This window comes from Mus musculus, chromosome 14 (genome assembly GCF_000001635.26).
Source record: "Mus musculus strain C57BL/6J chromosome 14, GRCm38.p6 C57BL/6J".
NCBI classification, from domain to species: domain Eukaryota; kingdom Metazoa; phylum Chordata; class Mammalia; order Rodentia; family Muridae; genus Mus; species Mus musculus.
This window is the reverse complement of record NC_000080.6, coordinates 30,095,011-30,116,527: the sequence shown is the minus strand read 5'-3', so window position 1 is coordinate 30,116,527 and position 21,517 is coordinate 30,095,011. Positions and strand designations below refer to the sequence as shown.

General features: G+C 48.0%; 1 protein-coding gene across 25 annotated transcripts in view; it reads left to right on the top strand.

Moving 5' to 3' along the window:
* The window catches only part of Cacna1d (calcium channel, voltage-dependent, L type, alpha 1D subunit), a 451,216-nt gene that overhangs the window by 374,629 nt on the left and 55,070 nt on the right, over positions 1–21,517 (top strand). For all 25 annotated transcript variants that reach the window (XR_001781092.2, NM_028981.3, NM_001083616.2 and 22 more), the window contains 14 exons: positions 99–213; positions 704–773; positions 1,553–1,619; positions 2,212–2,359; positions 5,333–5,462; positions 8,683–8,742; positions 10,933–11,039; positions 12,777–12,864; positions 14,076–14,183; positions 14,265–14,317; positions 15,685–15,831; positions 17,285–17,486; positions 19,448–19,606; positions 21,100–21,210. Coding sequence is in view for 24 of the 25 variants with exons in the window: in NM_028981.3 (NP_083257.2) it covers positions 99–213; positions 704–773; positions 1,553–1,619; positions 2,212–2,359; positions 5,333–5,462; positions 8,683–8,742; positions 10,933–11,039; positions 12,777–12,864; positions 14,076–14,183; positions 14,265–14,317; positions 15,685–15,831; positions 17,285–17,486; positions 19,448–19,606; positions 21,100–21,210 (1,565 nt within the window). In the remaining variant the exon portion in view is untranslated. The remainder of the gene's footprint in view (positions 1–98; positions 214–703; positions 774–1,552; positions 1,620–2,211; positions 2,360–5,332; positions 5,463–8,682; positions 8,743–10,932; positions 11,040–12,776; positions 12,865–14,075; positions 14,184–14,264; positions 14,318–15,684; positions 15,832–17,284; positions 17,487–19,447; positions 19,607–21,099; positions 21,211–21,517) is intronic.

Sequence of the window (21,517 nt, the reverse complement as noted above, 5' to 3'; positions counted from 1 at the left end):
CTCCCAGCCTATGTGAGCAGCAGAGCGTGGCACTGCCATTATCAACTACATGTAGTTGCATTTAAAACACGTTGTACCCTTAAAGATTTCCAAATTAGATATCCTGCTGAATGTCTTCTTGGCCATCGCTGTGGACAATTTGGCTGATGCTGAAAGTCTGAACACTGCTCAGAAAGAGGAAGCTGAAGAAAAAGAAAGGAAAAAGATTGCCAGGTAACCTTGTGTTCAGGAGGCATTTGCCCAGGGATGCTAGGGATGTCCAGCCATATGTCCTGATGGGTCTGGGGACACAGACGTGCTTCCCAGGAGCTGGGGCCCCTTATTGCTGCTTTGCAGTGATTATGGCGACCATGTGATACCATCTAAAGAGAAGGGACTCCTGGATAGGAGCCAAGCCATCCTCTGAGCAGGAATGGAAGCCACATATCCCTGTGTTTAAAGAATCACTGCAGTCAATTTTGGTGTCATAAATTAAGTGATGCATTCAATGCTGATTAGCTCTTGGCTGGGAATTTTAATGAGGTGATCCGTGCAAAGGCTCCGTTGCATGAGATGAACAGGAAGCCCTGAGTTAGGGTTGTGCTGTACTCTTGGCATCATGGTTTCCTGTTGAATCTTGGTCCTTCATCTATCACGGTCCGGTCAGAACCCTGGTTAGCCCTTTAAGGCATAACATTGGTTTCTTGTCTTCTTTTCTCTATAGAAAAGAAAGCCTAGAAAACAAAAAGAACAACAAACCAGAAGTCAACCAGATAGCCAACAGTGACAACAAGGTATTTTTTCCAAAATAACTTCTCTGTGTTTCAAACCGATTCTCTTGCAGTGTCTCCATCACTATACCGCTTATACCATGAGAGTGTCTTAAGTGTGATATTTTTTTGTGTGAAATGTAGACCCTACCTTATAGACCCCGGATTCTGACAAAGAGCTGACTCACTAACAAGTCACCATAAGACGTGGCTATTGGAGCCATGGACTACTTGTTTTGAGTTGCAGTTATGTGGTCGGGCATAACCCATGGCCACAGCTATGTTAGTATCTCCTTAGTGGGTGTTTAAGTCAGGGTTTTTAGCAGACGACTGTTCCCAGAGATGACTGAAGAAGAGTCCAGGTGGTCTAGGAGGCTTCAGGGCTGCACCAGCAGGCTTCATCACACCTGGGACAGCGCTGGATATTTCTGTGATGTGCTTGTTCATTGAATTGATAAATGCTGAGTGACAGTTGCATGGCAAACACTAAACTATCTCCATGGAGTTCACAGTCTAGCTGAGAGGCAAGAACCTAAATGTGGTTATCACACAGTGTATGTGCCTACCAAAGGATAGAGCCATGTACAGTGCCCGCTGACCATGACCTGAGTGGCCTATCTCCTGCCTTCTGGATGAAGGAGAATCTCCATTTACTATCTCTGCATGGATGCGCACGTGTGTGCATGTGAGCATACATACACGTGCATGTGTGTAAGAGCCCTCATGCTGCTGACTGGCAGGCTGGTCCTCTGGCTTTAGCCCTCTGAAGTAGATGAAGTCTTCTCCGGTCTCTGTTACCCTAGGTTACAATTGATGATTATCAGGAAGATGCTGAAGACAAGGACCCTTACCCGCCCTGTGATGTGCCAGGTATTATATGCGGCAGAGAGGCCCAGAAGGGCTTTCAGTTTGGTATGGAGGGGAGGGTGTCACACAACTGAGGCCACCAAGGCCTCATGATCTTCAGAGAGCAGTTGACTCTGTGCTTCCCTAAAGTCAGCGGCAGCACAGGTGAATGCAATTCCAGGAGGCAGAGGAGGAGGACGGACAGACAGACAGACAGACAGACGGACGGACAGACAGACAGACAGACATAGCTTCTGCCAGAACAATGGCTATGGGATGTAGAAGCCCAAAGGCAAGCGTGTCTGTGACTCAAAATCCAAGTTTTTCAGCCTAAAACTGAGCAAGGGGGTGTAGGGAAACAGCCAGACGCTGGGGAGTGGCAGTGAGAATGTCTGACTGTGGCCTTGTTGTGCCCCGGAGGGTGCCTCCTTCCACAGGAGCATGTCCCCACCCCCATACACATGCAGCCCTTATTCTGAATGAAAAGAGAGGCTGTTTTAGCCACAGAAGCAGGAGTTATTGTTAAATTTTAAGCCCCATTTTAATGCAAAGTTGAGAACAATAACTTAAACCCATGTGCAATCTTTCACACCTATAAAAACTGTTCCATTTAAAGTAGGTGAAGAGGAAGAGGAGGAGGAAGAGGATGAGCCCGAAGTTCCTGCTGGTCCCCGCCCTCGCAGAATCTCAGAGTTGAACATGAAGGAGAAGATTGCGCCCATCCCAGAAGGAAGCGCCTTCTTCATTCTTAGCAAGACCAACCCGTAAATACTCCCTTCCTAGTCCCTTCACCACTATCTCTCTCCAGGTGACTCTTAAAAGTGCTGGGTCTGGAGTAAAGAAAAGTAGTTCCCGCCCCCCTTCTGATCTCTGAATGTACAGGGCCCCTTAAGGTCCCCTCCTCCTCCTTACCTGTGTCAACCATTCAGCCGCGGGGAAGTGTCCTGTTCCTTTGGGGGTACAACAGAGTGCTGGGAGGAGCCTGCTCTAGAATTCCTGCCCTCACAGCCTGCATGGGAACAACTACAGGAGCCTGCCTAGCTCAGTAAGACCTTCTGGGAGGGCCTGTGGCTCTCCTGTTGTGTACACGGGCACACTGGCCACTCTAGGACCCTTTCTGAACACATGGATCTTGTTTTAAGATGCTGTATGGATTGAGAACTCTGCAGGCAGGTTCTGCACAACGTCTTCATTTTCAGGTCCCATTTAGGAGCTCTTTTCCCCCCTGTTGAGTTTTATGGTATTGCTCATCACGCTTTATATGCTATGAGCAGTTGACTTAGCACTCTGATACTGTGCTTAAAATAGCATTTCTCATAGTAAAATGATAAGGTGCTTACCAGGAACGTGGTAATGACTCACAGACTGCGTGAGGAAGAAGTCTATTTACTAGCTGGTTTCTAGGTTTAAATCATCTGGGATTAAGTGAGCTGCCAGGGGGAGAGGTGGCTCCTGGAAAGGCTTCTAGAGGAACTGCAGAAGTAGTTCTTGGCCGTCAAGGAGGAACACTGTGTAGTTCACAGGCCCAGAGGAGGCTCAGGTGGGAAGCAAGGCAGGCTGGAGGCCTTGAAACGTGACAGTTTCATGATCTTTTACAAGATTAATATGTCGGTGTTCTGTGCAGATGACAGGAGGACACATGTGCCACCGTGCATCGAGGGGCTAGAAGCCACTTTATGGATTTGGTTATTGATTCTGGAATTGTCAGGCTTCATACAAATCTTTACCTGCTGACTGATCTGGCCCACACCGATGATTTTTGTATAGTTCCTCACTGAACATCCTTAAAACAAACAAACAAACAAACAAGCAAACAAAACCCAAAATGGCGGCTGTGAACTGTTACTGATGCCTGCAGTTCATTGCATGTTTATGTGTGTGGGAGGAATGGGTCCATTTTCCCAGAAGTCAGGAGCATCCCTGCCCCCAGGCCTAGCTTTGGCAGTGCGCAAGTCTTTCAGGAAGTGCACAGCACAGAGCAGCCACAATGGGAGACCTGCACTGAGGGGCCACCATCATATAAAGTGATTCTTAGTTTTGGAAATGAAAAGTTACTTGTCCAAGGGCAAAGCCCATCCATGTTCTTTAGTCCACGCCACAGCAGCAGCTGACCAAAGAAAACGCTGTAAATCTGAATATCGAGAGGGAGGAGGTTGTAACCCAGCCCTGTGGGACCTCAGTGGAGCAGGAGAGGTTCTGATAGGCCCCGAGAGCTGTTGAGAAAGAATTGGATCTGGTTGAAAGGCACGGCGGTCCTTCTCGATTCCCAGGGTTGCAGGATTCAGTAAGAAACCTACCATGTGACACAATGAGATCCTCACACGTAAGCAAATGACAAGGCAAGTTTTGCTCTGCCTTCTAAGGACTGCTTGTTGTGGATCAGCTATTGACTAAAAAGGTGACCTTTATGGGCCCCTGAGACGGCTCAGTGGGTAAAGGTGCTTGCCACCAAGCTTGGCAGCTTAAGTGTGATCCTTTCAGATGGGCCCATGTGAAAGGAGAGAGCTAACTCCCAAAAGTTGTCTTTTGCATACACACACACACACACACACACACACACACACACACACACACACACACACAGGAGGGAGAGTGAGAAAGACAAAGAATAAATAAAAGTCATAAAGTGAGCTAAGAATAGGACATTTATAACAAACTTTCCAGACAGCAGGAGACATCACTAAGTCTCACTTATTACAGGTCATATTTGTAAAACAGCTGCCCTGTGGACAAAGATGGGAGTGTGTCCCACTCTTTGTGTTAAAATATCCTTGAGAAGATTAAATTGGACAGCGTTTAGTGAAGCACAGAATGATTCACAGAGGAGCAGCCCCGAGAGCAGAAGGCAAGCCATTCCAGGAGCTGCGGTGTGGCGAGAGAATCATGGGCAGAACACTGGGATGAGGGGGAAGCAGCTCATCTGGCCATAACACCACTGGGCCTTACTGGAGTGTGGTCTGGTTGGTTGGCAGCCTGTGATTGGCTGAGGCTCAGCTGTTTGTTACCGCAGTGTCTTCCTAAGTTAGGCCTCCAGTTAGTAGCTGGGTTGTAGTTGGTTGTGTAGGTAGTTACTCTAGGGACTTCATTTGCTCAGTTTCCTTTCATAAGTCAGGCTTCATGCTGTGGTAGGAAAAACTAGGGGTAGACATGCTTGGATCTGAAATCTACCTCTGCTTCTCAGTAGATTCGTTACCTTAACATTCTTCCATAGCCATAAACCTCAGATGCCTCATATTTTTAAACTATTTTTATGTCTGTGAGTGTTTTGCTTACATCTATGTGTCTGTACTACATGTGTGTAATGCCCACAGAGGCCAGAAGAGGGCGTTGCATCCCCTGGGACTGGAGTTATGGAGGGTTTGTGAGTCCTTGTATGGGTGCTGGGAACTGAGCTCAGGTCCTCTTAAAGAGCAGCCAGTGTTCTTAGCCATTGAGCCATCTCTCCATCCCCACTTCTGGCTCCCATCTTTTGGAGGGATAGTAACCCCATGTGCAAAGACTAGATGCAGTGCCCTCTGTAGCTCTCCCAGCACAAAACTTCTCACACCAAAGTCTGCCTGTAGGCTCCGTGGGACAAATTGTGGGCCATATTGTTCACCATGGGTGGAAAACAAGAGCAACATAGACGCCGGCCAGCCTCCTCCTGTTCTCTCCTGAAAAAGCCTCACACCTTGGAGGACCCCAGCAGGCTCCGGCCCTTGTCTGCTCCTTGGTCCATGCGGTGCTTTTCTCCACAGGATACGTGTGGGTTGCCACAAGCTCATTAACCACCACATCTTCACCAACCTTATCCTGGTCTTCATCATGCTGAGCAGCGCTGCCCTGGCTGCAGAGGACCCCATCCGTAGCCACTCATTCCGCAACACGGTAAGCCTCTGAGAGAGGAGATGAGGGTGGGACCACCCTGGGGGTCAGCCCCAGCCTGCCTGTGTCAGGCACCATCCAGACAGCAGGCCCAAGTGTGGGAGGCTTGGACTAGAGCTTCCTGTGCTCGCTGTGTGTGGTGCCAGGGGTTGCTTTCTCTGGACGAAGTGAGTGGAGATGCTCGATTACAAAGAAGCCTCTATAATATTGCTCGTGTCTTCAGGGACTTCTTCATTCCTTTCTTCTTACTATGGGGTTTCCCGTTCCTTACTAGAGGCACACTGATAGCTCATTAGAGTCCTAAGGGGAGGAGATAAACTTGAAACCACCCTGAGTAGGTTCAGGAACTCTGACCTTGGCTAGTGAAAGCCCTCTCTTATGTGAATTTACCTAAAGCTGCGCAGCTACCCCACTGGTGAGAGACACAGATCAGGGAGAAGACGTGAGACCAAGTTGAAAGGGGCAACAGGCGGTAGTTACATCTTTGATTATTCACCCAGCGTCATAGCTTAAGGATACACTTCTCATTCAATTTTCCCTATCAGGCTGCCCAGAGCCTTTAAAAACCAATTCCCCTTCTCCCCCAAAAATGTAAAATTCAAAGGAAGCTAATGCTGGAGAAGTCAGTGTATTTGTTGCTATTGTTGGATTTGATTTTGTCTCCCAATGGAGCTATTTTGAGTATGAATATGTTGCAAAAGATCACCAATATCTGAGACTATTAATGATACTATGTTATACTTGCAGATAGGAACACGTTGTCCCCTGAAAGTCTCCACCCAGCAGCTGACTCAGATACAGACATCCACAGCAAAACAGGGATAGGGCTTGGCACTGATGTATCTGTGTTAGAAGATACTTGTTTCTACATTAGTCTTTGCTTCAGGATCTCTTCCCTAGCAGTTCATCTAACTCAGCACTGAGCAAAGGCCAAAGACTCGTTCAGACAGCCATGGGCCCGTTGGCCATCGCATCTGGATCTTGAAAGGCAGTGTCTGATGCTGCCGAGGTACTGCCCGGGAGAGGCAGCATAAGCACAGCCTACCTCTTATGCCAGCAGCTCAGTGCCAGGCTTTGTCTCAGTAACCACGCCTTCACGTTATAGCTCCCCATTCCAGTTCCTGGCAAACCTATTGGTGATGAAAGGATGCTCTCAGGAGAATACGGAAGGGACATTTCCCAGTGGCTCAGGGAGCATCCCTATAAAGATGAAGGCAGTGAGCCTGCCTCAGGCCATCCTCACAGACTCAGCTTTGATTTGAGATCCCCCAAGCCATCTTCATTTAGCATTTAAACGGAGTGGACACACACCCCTCTGTCCTTGAGCTCCATCATAAAAATGGAGCACAGGGCAGGAGGGTGTTTAGAGACTAATCATGATGTCACAGGGCAGGGGCTAGTGCAGGTTAAGTGTGTCATCGTCTCTTTCCCAGTATTCAGTTCCTTGGTTTTCCTTGTCTTTCGGGTGTGTGCTGCTGTTATAACACTACAGAGTTTCATTTTAGCAATAGCTGAGTTTCTAGTGACAAGGGGAGTAGAGGCCACATGAAGAAAGTACTTAAGTCTAAGAACTGGGATTGGCCCCTGGGTACCACATTAGTGTGGCTGCCAGGTACTTTCAGTGTGGGAAGAGAGGATGAGGGAAAGGTGGGGGCAGGGGGCTGATAGTTGACTAGAAAATACACAGTTAGGCAAAGCTGCTCTAGCATTGCCTAGTAGTGCAGAAATGGGAAGTTTGGGACAGGGTTACCTCTGAGGAGAGCTCCCCTACTTCCATGGAAGAGACGCACAGCTCCCCCTTCTGTGGAGGAGAGGTATTGCATGCTCCAGCGGTGACTCCTATAAAGGAGATAACAAAGCCCTCAGACTCTGGACTACACCCACCAACCTCTTTGCCTGTGACTGGCTTTGTGGCCTGAGCAGATGTCCCTGCCCTAGGCCAAATGGTCTCTACAGTCCTTCCAACACCAATATCTTCAGTTCTTTCAAAACCATAGATGGGCTGCTAAGACAGGTCAGTAGCAAAGGGCACTTGTCACCATGCCTGGCCACCTGAGATCACTTCCCGGGACTCAGATGGTAGAAGAAAAGAACTGATAGCTAAAAGTTGTCCTCTGACCTTTATACATATACTGTGGCATATGCATGTGTCACAGACAATAGGTAGATAGATAGACAGACAGATGCAATAAAGCCACAGCACACATATCCATGAGATCAGCACCCAGGACAAGCTTGTGTACTGGCAGTTTTGCCTGATATCTTTCCAGTTGAGAGTCATGGGGTCCTCAGCACACTATGAGTAAGCTTGTTGCGGTGGTTGGACTTCTTGTTCCTGGCCCACTTGCCCTGATTCTGAGTCTTAGTGGCTCTAAAAAAAATCAAGAACCTTGCGTCAGGAGCTCAGAAGATTTTATAGATAATAGGTGACATTTTCAGGAATGCCAATAGAGCAGCCTATACTAAAAATTGGAATGCTACGTCAGTATAGTCTTTGCATGGACCCAGAAAGGCCAGAGTCAGCCTTGAAAGAAAGCAGAGTTTACAGAGCGTGGCAGGAGGAAGACACTAAGTACAAATCATGGTCACAGACTGAGCCATCCCAGCATATGTGGGTGGGTTCAGGACATTACTTGATGATTACATTGTCCGGGGTGGACAGGAACACGTGAAATTTTCTGACTTCATTTGATGCAATTAGCATTTTTACTTATGCTTTTTATAATTAAAAACAGTAGCCATATGGTGCTGGGAATAGATCCCCGGGGCCTTGTGCTTGGTTGGCACCCTTGACTCCTTCACTGACATTGTATTTCTTCACCAATATGAGGCACAGCTAGATAGCAGAGCATTTCATTCAAGTTCAAAACTGCCAAAGGTGTGTGAGTCTCATTTATCAGGTGCTACAACCCACTGGGAGCCCATGCAGAGGGAAGTTTATTAACACAAGACTTTCAGAAACAAGTCCCTTTGGGTCACAATAGGAGCCTGGGAAGCCAGTCAGCCGAAGTGGGTAAAGGAAGCCAGGCTCCCCAACATTCCTTGGTGGTTGCAAAGACGAGCTATGGGTGGGCGAGAGGGGTCCTTCTGAGTGTCTCAGCCTTCCCATGGGAGCAGCAGGTTGTCCTGCCTGGAGAAGGGCCTCTGGACAGAAGCTGGCGGTTCTGCTCTTGGGCATGAATCTGGCATCCTTGGGCTGACTGCTGTGTGTTGTGCCTTGCAGATACTGGGCTACTTTGACTATGCCTTCACAGCCATCTTTACGGTTGAAATCCTGTTAAAGGTAATACATTTCTCCTTGACCCTCCTCTATGCAGCCACAGCAGTAATGGTTGCGTTCTTTGCCTCCCTTCCAGATACTAGGTTATGCGGACTACGTCTTCACGGGTACTTTTGCTTTTGAGATCATTTTAAAGGTAACAGGCCGGCCAGCTCCTCTGACCTCGGCCCCTCCTGTGCTTCAAGCACAGGAGAGATGCGTGAAGTGCTTTGAGCTTTTTTTTTTTCTTCTGTGATCAAGCTGAACTTTTTTAAACTATAGGATTTTTTTTTCACCTGTGGCCATTCCAACGTGTTTTTGCAGTTTTTCTTTAACTTTGAGTGCATGTAGAAGCTATGTTGGCTTCACATTCTAGTTGGAATTGCATTTTGTTCTTTAAAAAAAAAAATCCTCTGAATTTGGTTCACTAATAATGGATATAGCACTCTGTGTGAACGTCCTTCTCCCCTTCCTGACATCAGAGTGAGAAGAAAAGCACCTGTGAGGTGGCAGGAGACACTGTCCCCTTGCTCCTGGGACTACATGGTGGCTTCTGTGTCCTTGAATAGTAACTCACTACTCTCTTGCAATGGGTCTTGCAAGCTATGCTGGGTCTACTTGTGTGGAGATGTTCTGTGTCTCTTTCAATGGGACGGGCTTACATTTGCACAGAGCAAAGGTGTATCTGAATGAACTGCCCGTGCATGGCCTACCAGGTGGTGTCACTGCGTGTGTTGTGTCCCGACTGTGAGTACCCCATGGGGGAGTTCCTTCCTGAGACACAGCAGAGGTCTAGGAGCCTCCAGAAGCTAAGCCTTCAGATGCTGTTGTTACAGCCAACTCCTTATGAGGAGAAGCTGGGAAATGAAGTTACTACAGTTGCCTTTGAAGTATTTTGAGGTTTATGTGTGTGCATCTAAAACAAGTTCTTTATGTTGGGCAACTAGGGACTGGGCTCCTCACAAAAGCTTCCACTGACAAAACCCCAATTAAGGAACACAGGGAGTTGCCCTGTTGTGGCACTGATGTTGCCAATGCGTTCAAAACCACCCTTTCCAAATATGTTCAAATCTTATAAAAGTTAGGGTTTTCTTGCCTAACTGTAGGTCAGTGGGTTTGGTTTTCGTTTCCTCTACACTGGGGCTGAGCAGAGCAGTGGCCAAGGCTTACGTGGTAAAAAAACCAGCACAAAATGCGCCAAGTCCCTGCTCCAGGTTCTTGGTTTTTGCCATTTGCTGCCTCTCCCTCAAGCTGAATTAGGGAATGTGTTCCATAGAGCCATTAGCCTGGTTGATTGAGTTTCTGCTTTTCTGTCTGCCTGTTTGAACTGTTACTCACTCTGGGCTTTGGCAAATAAAAGCCTGGGCTATTTACCACTGTTTTGGTTTTTTTTGTTTTGTTTTGTTTTGTTTTTTTGTTTTGTTTTTTTATGGCTTTTCAAGACAGGGTTTCTCTGTATAGCTCTGGCTGTCCTGGAACTCACTTTGTAGACCAGGCTGGCCTCGAACTCAGAAATCCACCTGCCTCTGCCTCCCGAGTGCTGGGATTAAAGGCGTGTGCCACCACGCCCAGCCCACTGTATTTTTCCCACCAGAGAACTTCCTTGTTGAGCTCTTCCTATCATCAGTAGAAACCTCACTATGTGTGTTGTTGCTAAACAAGGTGTTCAGTGGGACCAAGACTAGCTTGGCCGTAATGTCACCCAACAGCCTGCTTGCTGTAGCCAATGCTTAGAGAGTAACCAGAGCTGGGAGTGTGAAAGCCACTAAGGCTGGAAAGTACATCAGGAGTTCTGGCTCCCACCGAGAAGGTTCAATGAAACTCGTTTGTGCTCTGTGGCCTTAGAGCCGTCAGACCAGCACTGTATAGGTAAGCTCGGGTGTGAAGCAGTGAAGGCCTTCCCACAAACATAGTCAGGAGCAGTCCCTCCCTACACAGGCTTTTTGGACGTGCCAGAGTTCTGTTCCTATTTGAATAAACTCTGAATTGGTCTCTTTACAAATGTGCCTACACTTGGCTGCCTCTTTCCATCTCTGCTGAAGGAAGTTACACAGTCACTCAGCCCTGCTGGTGTGCATCTGTCTTCCTTGTGTGCAGCCATTAATGAGGTCATACTTCTGCCAAGAGTTTGGGAAGAGCCCAGGTTTTTGCTCGGTTGGTTTTGAACCCTGGAGGGGAGGAGAGAGAATAAACGCCACGCGATTCTGTTTACAGATGACAACTTTTGGAGCCTTCTTGCACAAAGGGGCTTTCTGCAGGAACTACTTCAATTTGCTGGACATGCTGGTTGTTGGGGTGTCGCTGGTGTCCTTTGGGATTCAGTAAGTATTTATGTGTCCGTAGAGTGAGTTTACATAGGGAACTTAGACCTAATTTGCTCAGGCTGGGCACTGTCTGCTGATTACAGCCAGAACGGCTTAATTTGCCCTGGGCCAGAAAGAGCTGGGGCCATTTGTATTTTCCTATTTCTGTTTTCCTTTTCTGTTTTCTTTTTTTTTTTTTCTTTTTCCTTATGCCTACTGCTAGGTTGAGTTTATGATTCTCTTCAGAATTAGCTTTCAACAGCAGATGAAAGAAAGACAGTTTGACTAGTAGAGGACAAATAGGGTTCTTCTCAGGCCTGGTCCAAGACTTCGAGCATCCTTTCTCAGGGTGGCAGTTTTCCTTCACTGCAGGCAAAGCTTGGCCTTGGTGGTCTCTTGGGATCCCTTCCTCTCCCTGTGCTTGCAGGATAGACAGCTGCGGTGACCTTGGGGACACTTAAGAGTCTCTGGTGAAGCTGAACACTGCCTTTTTACCCTGTGCAGTACCCGGGGCAGTCACCCGAGTTTGTGTCTTCTGTGGCCTCATTTCACTTTCTGCTGGCCTGTGAGCTTCTGTGCTCCCGAGCTGTCCCATGTGTGCACACGTGTACACAGCCCCTTAGCTCTAGGAACCTGAAGAGAAATGTAAGCCAGGCACTGGGAAACCACAGAACTAGGCCACTCTGTGGGAAGAAAGACAGTTTATTTGGGAATCAAACTCCTAGGCTGTATCTGAGGTGGTCAGGGGGTCAGGCCGAGGGGCAGAGAACATCGGGCTGCAGGAAAAGCCTTGTCAGCTTTGTGGGGACAGGTAGTGATAGGAGGGTGGGTTCGGGCAAGGACAGCCTGAGAGTTAGCAAGGGGCTTTGTTCTGTTATAGGCTGGTCAGGTAAGTCAGCAGCTACATGCCCATTGTCTGTTGACCATGGGGACAGATAAAGGAAGTAGCAGCTTTTCCTGACTGACTAAAGCCCGCTCCTGAGGAGTGCTAAGTTTAGGGTTTTGTTTATCTGATGCCAGTCCTTCTGTTTACCCAGTCAGAGTCCAGCCTGACATTGTCCCTCTGGCCGATGCCTGGGAACCTAAGCTCTGAGCTCATTTCCCGGTAGAAACTCCAGACTAGTCTCTTCACGGCTCTGAGCTGTCCACACTCTTTCTGGCTTCTCTTCTTTGCACACTCCCCCATCCCCAAGGCCTGTGCTCCAGCCACACCCCTACATCTGGGGTGCTGAGGCTCAGCTGCCTCAGTATGCACTGCTGCTGCCCCCCTCTGTCAGCTAACTCTCTGCTCCCTTGGGACTCACTTGGCACCACCTCCCTGAGAGGCCTTCTCATCTGCCCCTGTGGTCACACCATATCTTCCCCACCTTGGAGGAGCATACTGCAATTCCCCACCCCCACCCCCAGGTGTGCGTGCTCACCCCTCCTACCGGATGTAGCTACTTGAAGGCCAGAAAAGCTCTGGTACCAAAGCACGGTTCCCCAGACTTAAACACGAAAATCTAGAAGTCAGGAACCTAGTGTTTACATGAACATAACAAAGTTTGAAAATTTCTCCAAAAAGGCAACTGTAAGCCTAAAATAGGGGCTCTGTCAGGTCCCACAGGAGGCAGGAGGCCCGCTTTATGGCATAAAGGAGTAGAGAGACTCCACACAGTTGTGAAGTGTCTTTAAGAGATGATCACATTAAGCAACTGCTCTCCGGGCTCCTAACCAGCTGTAACTCAGCCGCTTGCTTGCTTTGTCCCTCCTTAGGTCCAGCGCCATCTCCGTTGTGAAGATTCTGAGGGTTTTGAGGGTCTTGCGGCCTCTCAGAGCAATCAACAGAGCAAAGGGACTTAAGGTATTGACCCTCTCTGTTGAGTGGGGCTGTCTTGGGTTGGGGATGGCTGCAGTTACTAACTGTTCTTGTCTGGAGGTGAACTGAGGCCTGCTGGGTTTCAGAGTGGAACAATTCCACCAAAAGAAAAACCAAAAAGGCTGCTTCTGCCACATACCATCATTCTAAAGATGAAAGACAAAAGACTCAGTAGGTAAGAACACTTGCTGAGCCTTAGCGCGAGCACGAGCATTTGTTCGGAGCTGAGTCAGCTCCCAGAGCCTGTGTAAAAAGCCATGCGTGTTCTCACACACTGGAAAACCCAGCACTATGTGTGAGGTGCCTGAGACAGGAAGGTGCTTCCTGGTGGCTGTTCTTGCTCTGGGTTCCGTGAGAGCCTCCATCTTAAGAGTCTAAAGTCAAGACTGATATAGGAGGACATGCAATATCCTCTTCTGCTTTCCTCAAAGAACAGGTGTGTTTGTGGGAGCATGTACCCACATAACATGTACTGCTACACACACACACACACACACCACACACACACCACACACACACACACACACACACACACACAACACACACACACACACACACACACACACACACACACATACACACACACACACACCAGAAATTACTTTTTTTTTGTTAATTGGAGATATTAGTTTTTATAATTACAGTAATTATTGGGTACTTCTTTCTCAATACTTTTTCTTGTGTTTAAGTTGTAAATGTTCTCATGTGGAGTACACACCAGGCTGGAAGGTTTACATTTCTGTAAAGTCTTTCTGGGATGGGGAGCCTATGAGCAGGAGGGGTTTCTTTCAACTAAACCAACTTCTTTGGAGGAAGCCCAAGAAAGGTGTTTTGGGGGCTCAGCAGGTTAAGGCGCTTGCCACTAAGCCTCACGACCTGAGTCCAGTCCATGGACCTCGTGTGGAAGAGAGCAGCAGCTTCTGGATGTCCTCTGGTTCCACACTCACCCGTGCACAGTGCACACACATGGAGTGGATAGGTGCAATACAAGATTGATAAAAACGTGCACGTCCAATTGACCACAATTCTCGCACCGTGGATTACCAGGAAAACAGAGCATGAGGTTAGGACAGTTAGAAATTCAGCTCAAAGTGCGTCTTGACGTAGAGGCCCTGGCCTGGTGTTAACTCACCTCACGGCTAAAACCAGGGGAGAGAATAGCAGCCCCCCATCCTCTGTGTGTGTTCCTTCCCCAGCACGTGGTCCAGTGTGTCTTTGTGGCCATCCGAACCATTGGCAACATCATGATCGTCACGACCCTGCTCCAGTTCATGTTTGCATGCATTGGGGTCCAGCTGTTCAAGGTAGGTGTGTGTCTCGCCCAGGGCGGGAGTTGGGTTCCGTAAGGAGAGCCTGTATTGACGTTCTGTCTGCTTGGTATCTAGGGGAAGTTCTACCGTTGCACAGATGAAGCCAAAAGTAACCCTGAGGAGTGCAGGTGGGTTTCCCAAGAGCAGCCTAGGGAATTGGATCCAGTCAGCTTAGCATTTCAGAGGTTTCTGTCAAGGCCTATCCCCTGAGCTCAGGCCTGGAAGGATGGCGCTTGGTCTTCTGTCATTTGTTTATATTTTCAAGTCTAGGCAAAACTCAAGTAAAGTAAAAATCACGTCTATTCAGTGTGGTCAGTCATTGTTTAGTCAGGGCCTCTCTCAAGGTTTGAAACATTTTTATCATCCCAAAAGAATGTAGGTGGCTCTAACTCCTTAGTATGGAGCCTGTCTGCTGGGGGAAGGAGCCCTGAAATAAGTGACTGAGGGCCACCCAGTATCTGAGGAACGTGAACGGTACTCTCCCAAGTCAAACTTGCAGCTCCACTCCCAGGGCTCAGGAGTGGGCTGCCCTCTTCTGGAAGACTTGGCAGTCTTTGCTCCCTGGTCCTATTTTGATTCTTACCCATATTATGGCACATTTCTCTTCACAACCGTCAACAAAGGAGAAGCAGCAAGAAATGTTTGCATATCATAATTCAAGATGCTCGGCAAACGTGGAATTTTCCCAGTCCATGCATACGTTACCCAGAGCTTATGGCCACAGAAACTCATGTCCTTGACCTTTAGAGTTACATCCTGCAGGGGTCTAGCTGCCTGCCCCGTGTGCTTTGGTTTGGGCTTCCTTGAATAAATGACGTGGCTGTGGGGTGTCAGGTACAGTTTGTCTTTGACTACATACATCTTCAAAGATGCTATCAGCCCCGGGCAGGGGGATGCAGAGCACCACACAAGTTGATTAGTGCAGCCACAGTGTGGCTATGCAGGTCCTTCCCTCTAGCTGCCTGTTGTTAGGAAATGACAGTAACGGGCTTTATCTCTGGGCTCCATCCACAAGTACAGTTCTGTAAGAAATGGTGTGTGACAGCAGTTACAGAATTGTTTTGGAAGGAAAATTGGTAATATCAATGGTATGTAAAGGAAGAGATTTGTTGAAACTAGATTGTGGACAAGCAGATACCCCAGCTTGCTTCTCAAGAGTTTATGGAATTCTCCATGGCCAAAGTATTGATTTTTCCACATGTGTTCCCAGCCTGTCTTATGTGAGAAACAAGTTACCATTTGGTCAGAGCTAATTGCCAACGGGTCCACACTGTTTGTCTAGCTGTTCCTGCCCCAGAGAGCCTACTTTACACTAGACAATACTAGGGATTTATTTGAGCTATAGAGCAGATTAAATGTGGGAAAAGCAGGGGAGAAACTCCACCTGGCCTGTGCTCAGGTACATGGCCTGGCTGAGACTACATGTAATGTTCTAGCGTGGGACTAATACTGTCATGCGTGAAGCCAGGATGACTCTAATGCCTTTCCTCTACAGGGGGCTTTTCATTCTTTATAAGGACGGCGATGTTGACAGTCCTGTGGTCCGTGAGAGGATCTGGCAAAATAGTGATTTCAATTTTGACAATGTCCTTTCGGCTATGATGGCGCTGTTCACAGTCTCAACTTTTGAGGGCTGGCCCGCGTGAGTATAGAGAATGTTCTATTTCCCACAAGGTCCGTATCTGCTCCTTAGCAACTCCATGCTGTCTTCCTTCCTTGAGCAGGTGCGACTTTTGCTCTTCACAGCTAGTGAGCTAGCCTGTGACTAACGCTGGGCAAATTGTCATCATTTCTTGCCCATCATGGCTCCTCCATCTGAACAGGCAGGTGTTAAACATCTGCGTCTTTCTTCTGGGAAGTACCTGGGCAGCATCTCTGGGTGTGGTTAAAGAGGTCCTAAGAGACATTTGTTGTATAAACTTCTGTTGGTAGCTGCCCTTCTGATGCTCTTAAAGAGGATTTGACAGCATCCAAACTGCCATTCACTCTTCCACTCATCTTGATACAGAATGAGTATTCATGTGTGTGCCAGCCATGGGCAGTTGCCACTTTTCTTTCATGGAGGTGCTTATACATTCATTCATAAATTACGCCTTTGTTGTAAACCCCATGCAATATGCTGTGCTAGACAATGTGGAAGATCTCGAATGTTTGAGGCACTGTGCTTGCTCTGAGCCCTGAGCCCAGAGCTAGTAGAAATGTTTCATAGACATACTTAGTACAGAAGAGAATCTGGATGCGTGGCTGGGATCTGGCTGAGTGTGGATCCCAGAACATAAAAAAGAAAGAAAAGAAAGGGCAAGAAGGAACCTCGGATATCCTTCTACCTTTCTTCACATGCCCCATGCCCAGAGGAGCTTGAGGAGGGGAGTGCCCAGGCTGGTTCTTGCTGGCTGCCAGGGTTCAGTTAGCCACTGAGGCAGCTGACAGGATGTGAACCAGCCTGGGGCTCAGAGCTACAGGGCCAGAGCCTAGCCCTGGACTCTGCTGCTGAGCATTGGTGACCTTGTGACCTTGGCACTCAGATGCCTTTCTGACCCTCGATAAAAAGGGAGTGGTGGTGATATCTGCCCTGCTAGAGAGAAGTAAAGATGAAAGGAGAGATGTGAATGCCTTTTTACCATGGGCTGGGGTCCTGGGCTGCATTCGAGTGGGCTAGTCTAAGTTGGGGTGTTTTATGGTGGTGTCCTTCTCCAGAGTTCTGCCGTATGTTGGAACTTTCTGTTTGGGTGCAGGGTATCTGTCAGTTCACACACAATTTTCAGTTCCTTCAGTATGTCAATGTGATTCACTTTATCTCTTATCTCTTCGTGGGAGGTTGCATTGCTGACTGTTTGTGAAATTCTTTTGATTTCTCAGTTCTCCAGATATTCTTTGAATGATTCTATCTGGGTAACCTCTCATCAACATACCAGCTGTCTGCGCCTGAGGCCTAAGGCCTCAGTGACCCAGCTGTGTTCAGAGGCCTTCATGTCCCTCCCCCAATACACACAGTGACTGTGCAGATGAATTCTGGGAGCATCAGGCAGTGCAGTGGGCTGAGCTACTTGGACTGTGGGGTTGTGGGGCTCTTACCTAGTTTTCCTGTCCTCCAGGTTGCTGTACAAAGCTATTGATTCAAACGGTGAGAACGTTGGTCCTGTCTACAACTACCGTGTGGAGATCTCCATCTTCTTCATCATCTACATCATCATCGTTGCCTTCTTCATGATGAACATCTTTGTGGGCTTCGTCATCGTCACCTTCCAGGAACAGGGAGAAAAAGAGTATAAGAACTGTGAGCTGGACAAAAATCAGGTTAATGTCATACACTGTTTGTGCTTCTGTCCCTCATGCAAGAGCAGAGCACCTCCTCCCTCAGTGGCCTTCTCTACCCAGAGGAGAGGGCTCAGGCCCTGTTCAGAGCACACTGTCAGCCACGTTGAGTCTCTGTAGAGTTAGTCACCAGACACAGACTAGACTATTACTGGGGAAAACAATCCCCACGCTTGTGATGAGTAATTAGAGAATGCTGAGGGTATAACCCATGATGGTGGCTGACCGGTGATGGTTTAGACTCTTGTGTAGTAGGTAATGTGGCTCAGAGCAGGAGTTCACTCATGTAAGCTTCCACAGTCCCCTATGGAGAGGCTCTTCAGCATATACTCGCTATAAACTTTCTTCATCTTTGTGTTCTTCATATAGCGAGCTGCTCATTTGCATTTGTGCTTCCAAAGCGCAACTGTAGGGCAGGAAGCAAAATCCGGGTCCCCTACCCACTCAACACACTGGAATCTATTTCCTCCAGTAGGGAAAGAAAATATTCCCAGAGATTGCAAGGTGTCTTTTAGGGACCACAATTGCCTTCAACTGAAATAGGCTGTCACTTGATAGGAAGAGTCAGAAACTTTGAATACGGCACTAAAGTTGTTGGCTTCATTTCCCCTTCTTGTCTTAGCTGATCTGGTAGAAGTAGGAGCCTTGGCTCTGACTATGATAAAGCCAGGAACCTGGGAGCCTGTTCTCTGGCCCTGCTCTGCTCTACCTGCTCTGTGACGTTAGGTGCAGCTCTGCTCCTAGGGTCTTGTCCCCTTAGCTTGTTTAGAAATAATTTATGATGGAAAGAAAGAGGTGCCCCTAGACATTCTTTTGAACCTTTAGCATATGAGATTGGAAGTCTCTTCTGAGAGACTCCCCACTGTCTTTTGTAAGGGGCATCTCTGCTTTTATGGTAACTAGATGATTGAGGTTGGTCTGGGAGTGCATGCTTATTAAAGAGGTGGCCATGGCCTTAGGAGGTATCTCTGCCCAAGTGGTACCTGGGAATGTGAAGATGGGTGAGTTGACACAGTTTGTGGAAGAACTTTTCCTATGCCAGTGTGTCCTTGTATACACTACCAGTGATAATCTGGGGGAAATCTGGCTTATCTCTTTGCCTACCCAAGTGAGGGTATAGCCAAGTGAACTATGCAGGGGTGGTGGTGTCTTTGAGAACCCCAAGTCCCAAATAGTCTTGAATATGGTGTCTCTGGAGTCAGAGTGACACTGAGTCACAAACACAGAAAACTTGTCTGAAGCCTGCTGTGTCTAGAGCACAGATGTGGGGGAGCAGGGCAGGGATACGCCTTGAGATCAACTGGAGGCTCCCTCAGGGCCGGCTCCAGACAGAGACTAGTGTCCGTCCCTGAGTGAGTAGAAGGACAGTGTTCTGTTTAGAGCCAACCTCAGTTCGACCTACCCTTCATTACTAACCATTCTCTGGAGATGCTCAATTGAGTGCAGTAAGCTCCCATTCCCGTAAGCCTGGACAGGCATCTTCTGTGGATCTGCTAGAGTATCCAGAGAGCCTCCAACCTCAGGAAGTAAACTCAGCCTCGAAGGCTCTTGAAGATTTCATGCCTGCCACTAGGTGGCTTCCTCTTGTGGACGACCTGGTATCACCACCTGCTGACAGAGAGGAAAGGTCCTAACAAGACTTGCTTGATCTAAGTCCCCCCAACACCCACCCCTAAGAGACCCTGCAGAGCCTCAGCAAAATTTGCCTGAGTTGTGTCTACAGGTCCCAGCCAGTACAGTGGCTGCTCCACTTACTTCTGAAGTCACCGTGAGGCAAATGCTAGATTCTCCTCAAGACCCCATGGGGCTTCTTCACTGCTGCTCATGGTCACTTCCTGGAAGGCCAGAGTGAGCTCTTCTTGGAAGATGCCACTATGTGCTCCTTCCCTGGAAGCTCTCAAAACCCCCTCGGTTTTTTTTATCATCCTTTTCTACCTTTGCAGCGTCAGTGTGTTGAATATGCCTTGAAAGCACGCCCCTTAAGGAGATACATCCCCAAAAACCCATACCAGTACAAGTTCTGGTATGTGGTGAACTCCTCGCCTTTCGAATACATGATGTTCGTCCTCATCATGCTCAACACGCTCTGCCTGGCCATGCAGGTAAGAACGGAGATCATGGCGGGAGCCAGGTCTAGGTGTGCCCCACGTCCCCTCTACCCCAGAGCCCGACAGCAGCATGCTGCACCTCCTAGGAGAAGGGGTCTGACTTTCTGATAATCCTGGACCAGTGTGGCCAGAGGTCTGCTCTGCCTGACTGTTGTCACGGCAGACACATAAGGTCACGTTTCTCCGCCTGGGCAGATGGCTGTGGGTATTGCTCCCATGGAACCTATGTGTGCTATTCAGTATGGATCGTGGGACCCAAGAGCAACTGAGTACCAAAGCCCCGATGCCATGCAGACCTCAGCTTCTGCCCTGGCTCTATCCTTACCAGCTGGTGGTCATGAGAGCCTTACTTCACGCCACACTGTCTTTATGAGTAACATGGGAGACCTGCCACATCTACCTCAGGGCAAAGGATTCCGCTGAATTCTTCGAGTCTGGCACTTTGAAATTAATTTTAGATATTTTAATTTAATTTTACGTGTGTGAGTGTTTGCTGCCATGTACGTATGGGCACCATGTGTGAGCCTGGTGCCCACAGAAGTCAGAAGAGGGCTTCTGGAACTGGAGTTATGGGTAACGGTGAGCCATCGTGTAGGCGCCGGGAACCGAACCCAGGTTCTCTGTAAGAACAAGTGCTCCTAACCTTCAAGCTGTCTCTCTAGCCCTAAAGTCTGACACTTTGGTCTAAACCTGCCCCAGCGGCACTAAATATTGAAAAGGAAAACCGAAATTACATTCCTGACTTTAGGGGCTCCTGGTGCGGTAGTGCGTGATTTCCTAGTTTTTGCAATATTGCCCTGAATTACAGCAACTTCTTGCTGATCCTGACCAAGTCAGATTGCAGAGCAGTGATGACAGTGAACCTTTAAGAAGTTATTGTCTGATAGATATGACACTAGGTCAGGAAGCCAGGACCAAGGTCTACAACCAGATTCTGTCCAGGCTTGAAGAACTTAAGCAATTCAAACCCTCCGTTTCTCAGTAGAAGCCAGGCCCATAGTCAAGCAACATTTTCAGACACTGTTTTACACTTTATAATGAAAAGGTCTGTGTGCTGATCTGGGGGAGAGTGTGAAGCCCAGTAATACTCCCTTTAATGAGACATAAACCTAAATAGTATAAGATTTATCACTACTCAAACTCTACCTTTACCCATCATATCTGCAGTGTGTTAGACAAGGACCTGAGAGATATTCCCAACAGAGAAAGGGTGGCTTCCCCTTATCCTGAACTGAAAGAATGGGCATTTATTTCCTCCATCATCGGAACATCCTCATTGTGTCATGAACCACCACCACCCCCCACAACCTCCCCATGTTTAGGGGAAGTTCACCATATGACCTTTGCAGTGTACTGGCTTGAATGTTGGCAGAAGATGCTGTACAAGAGGGTGGGAAATGACCCTGGGGTGCAAATGTCAGGGGATCTCCCATTGCACAGATGAGATCGTGAGGTTTTGACATCAGTACCTCTGCCTTCATCCACAGCACTATGAGCAGTCCAAGATGTTCAATGATGCCATGGACATTCTGAACATGGTCTTCACAGGGGTCTTCACTGTTGAGATGGTTTTGAAAGTCATTGCTTTCAAGCCCAAGGTAAGTTGCTGGCCCTGCTTTACAAAAAAGAAGGGCCTGCTTCCTTTCAGCCTCATGTTACTGAATTATGCTAACTCTTCTGCTAGCTAAGTAGGCTACCATCTGAGAACATCAAGATCTGATTAGGACGTCTGTATACATGTGGGAAAATAAATGCGCAAAAACCCAAAACCCTTATGAAAACAGTTCTGAGAAAAAGAGAGAAGAGAATTAAGGATCTGTAAGCTGATGATCATTGTAAAACCTGGTTTTCTGTGTCTAGAATGGTATGTCATGCTGTCTCAGGAAAGCGTAGCTCATTATCTGA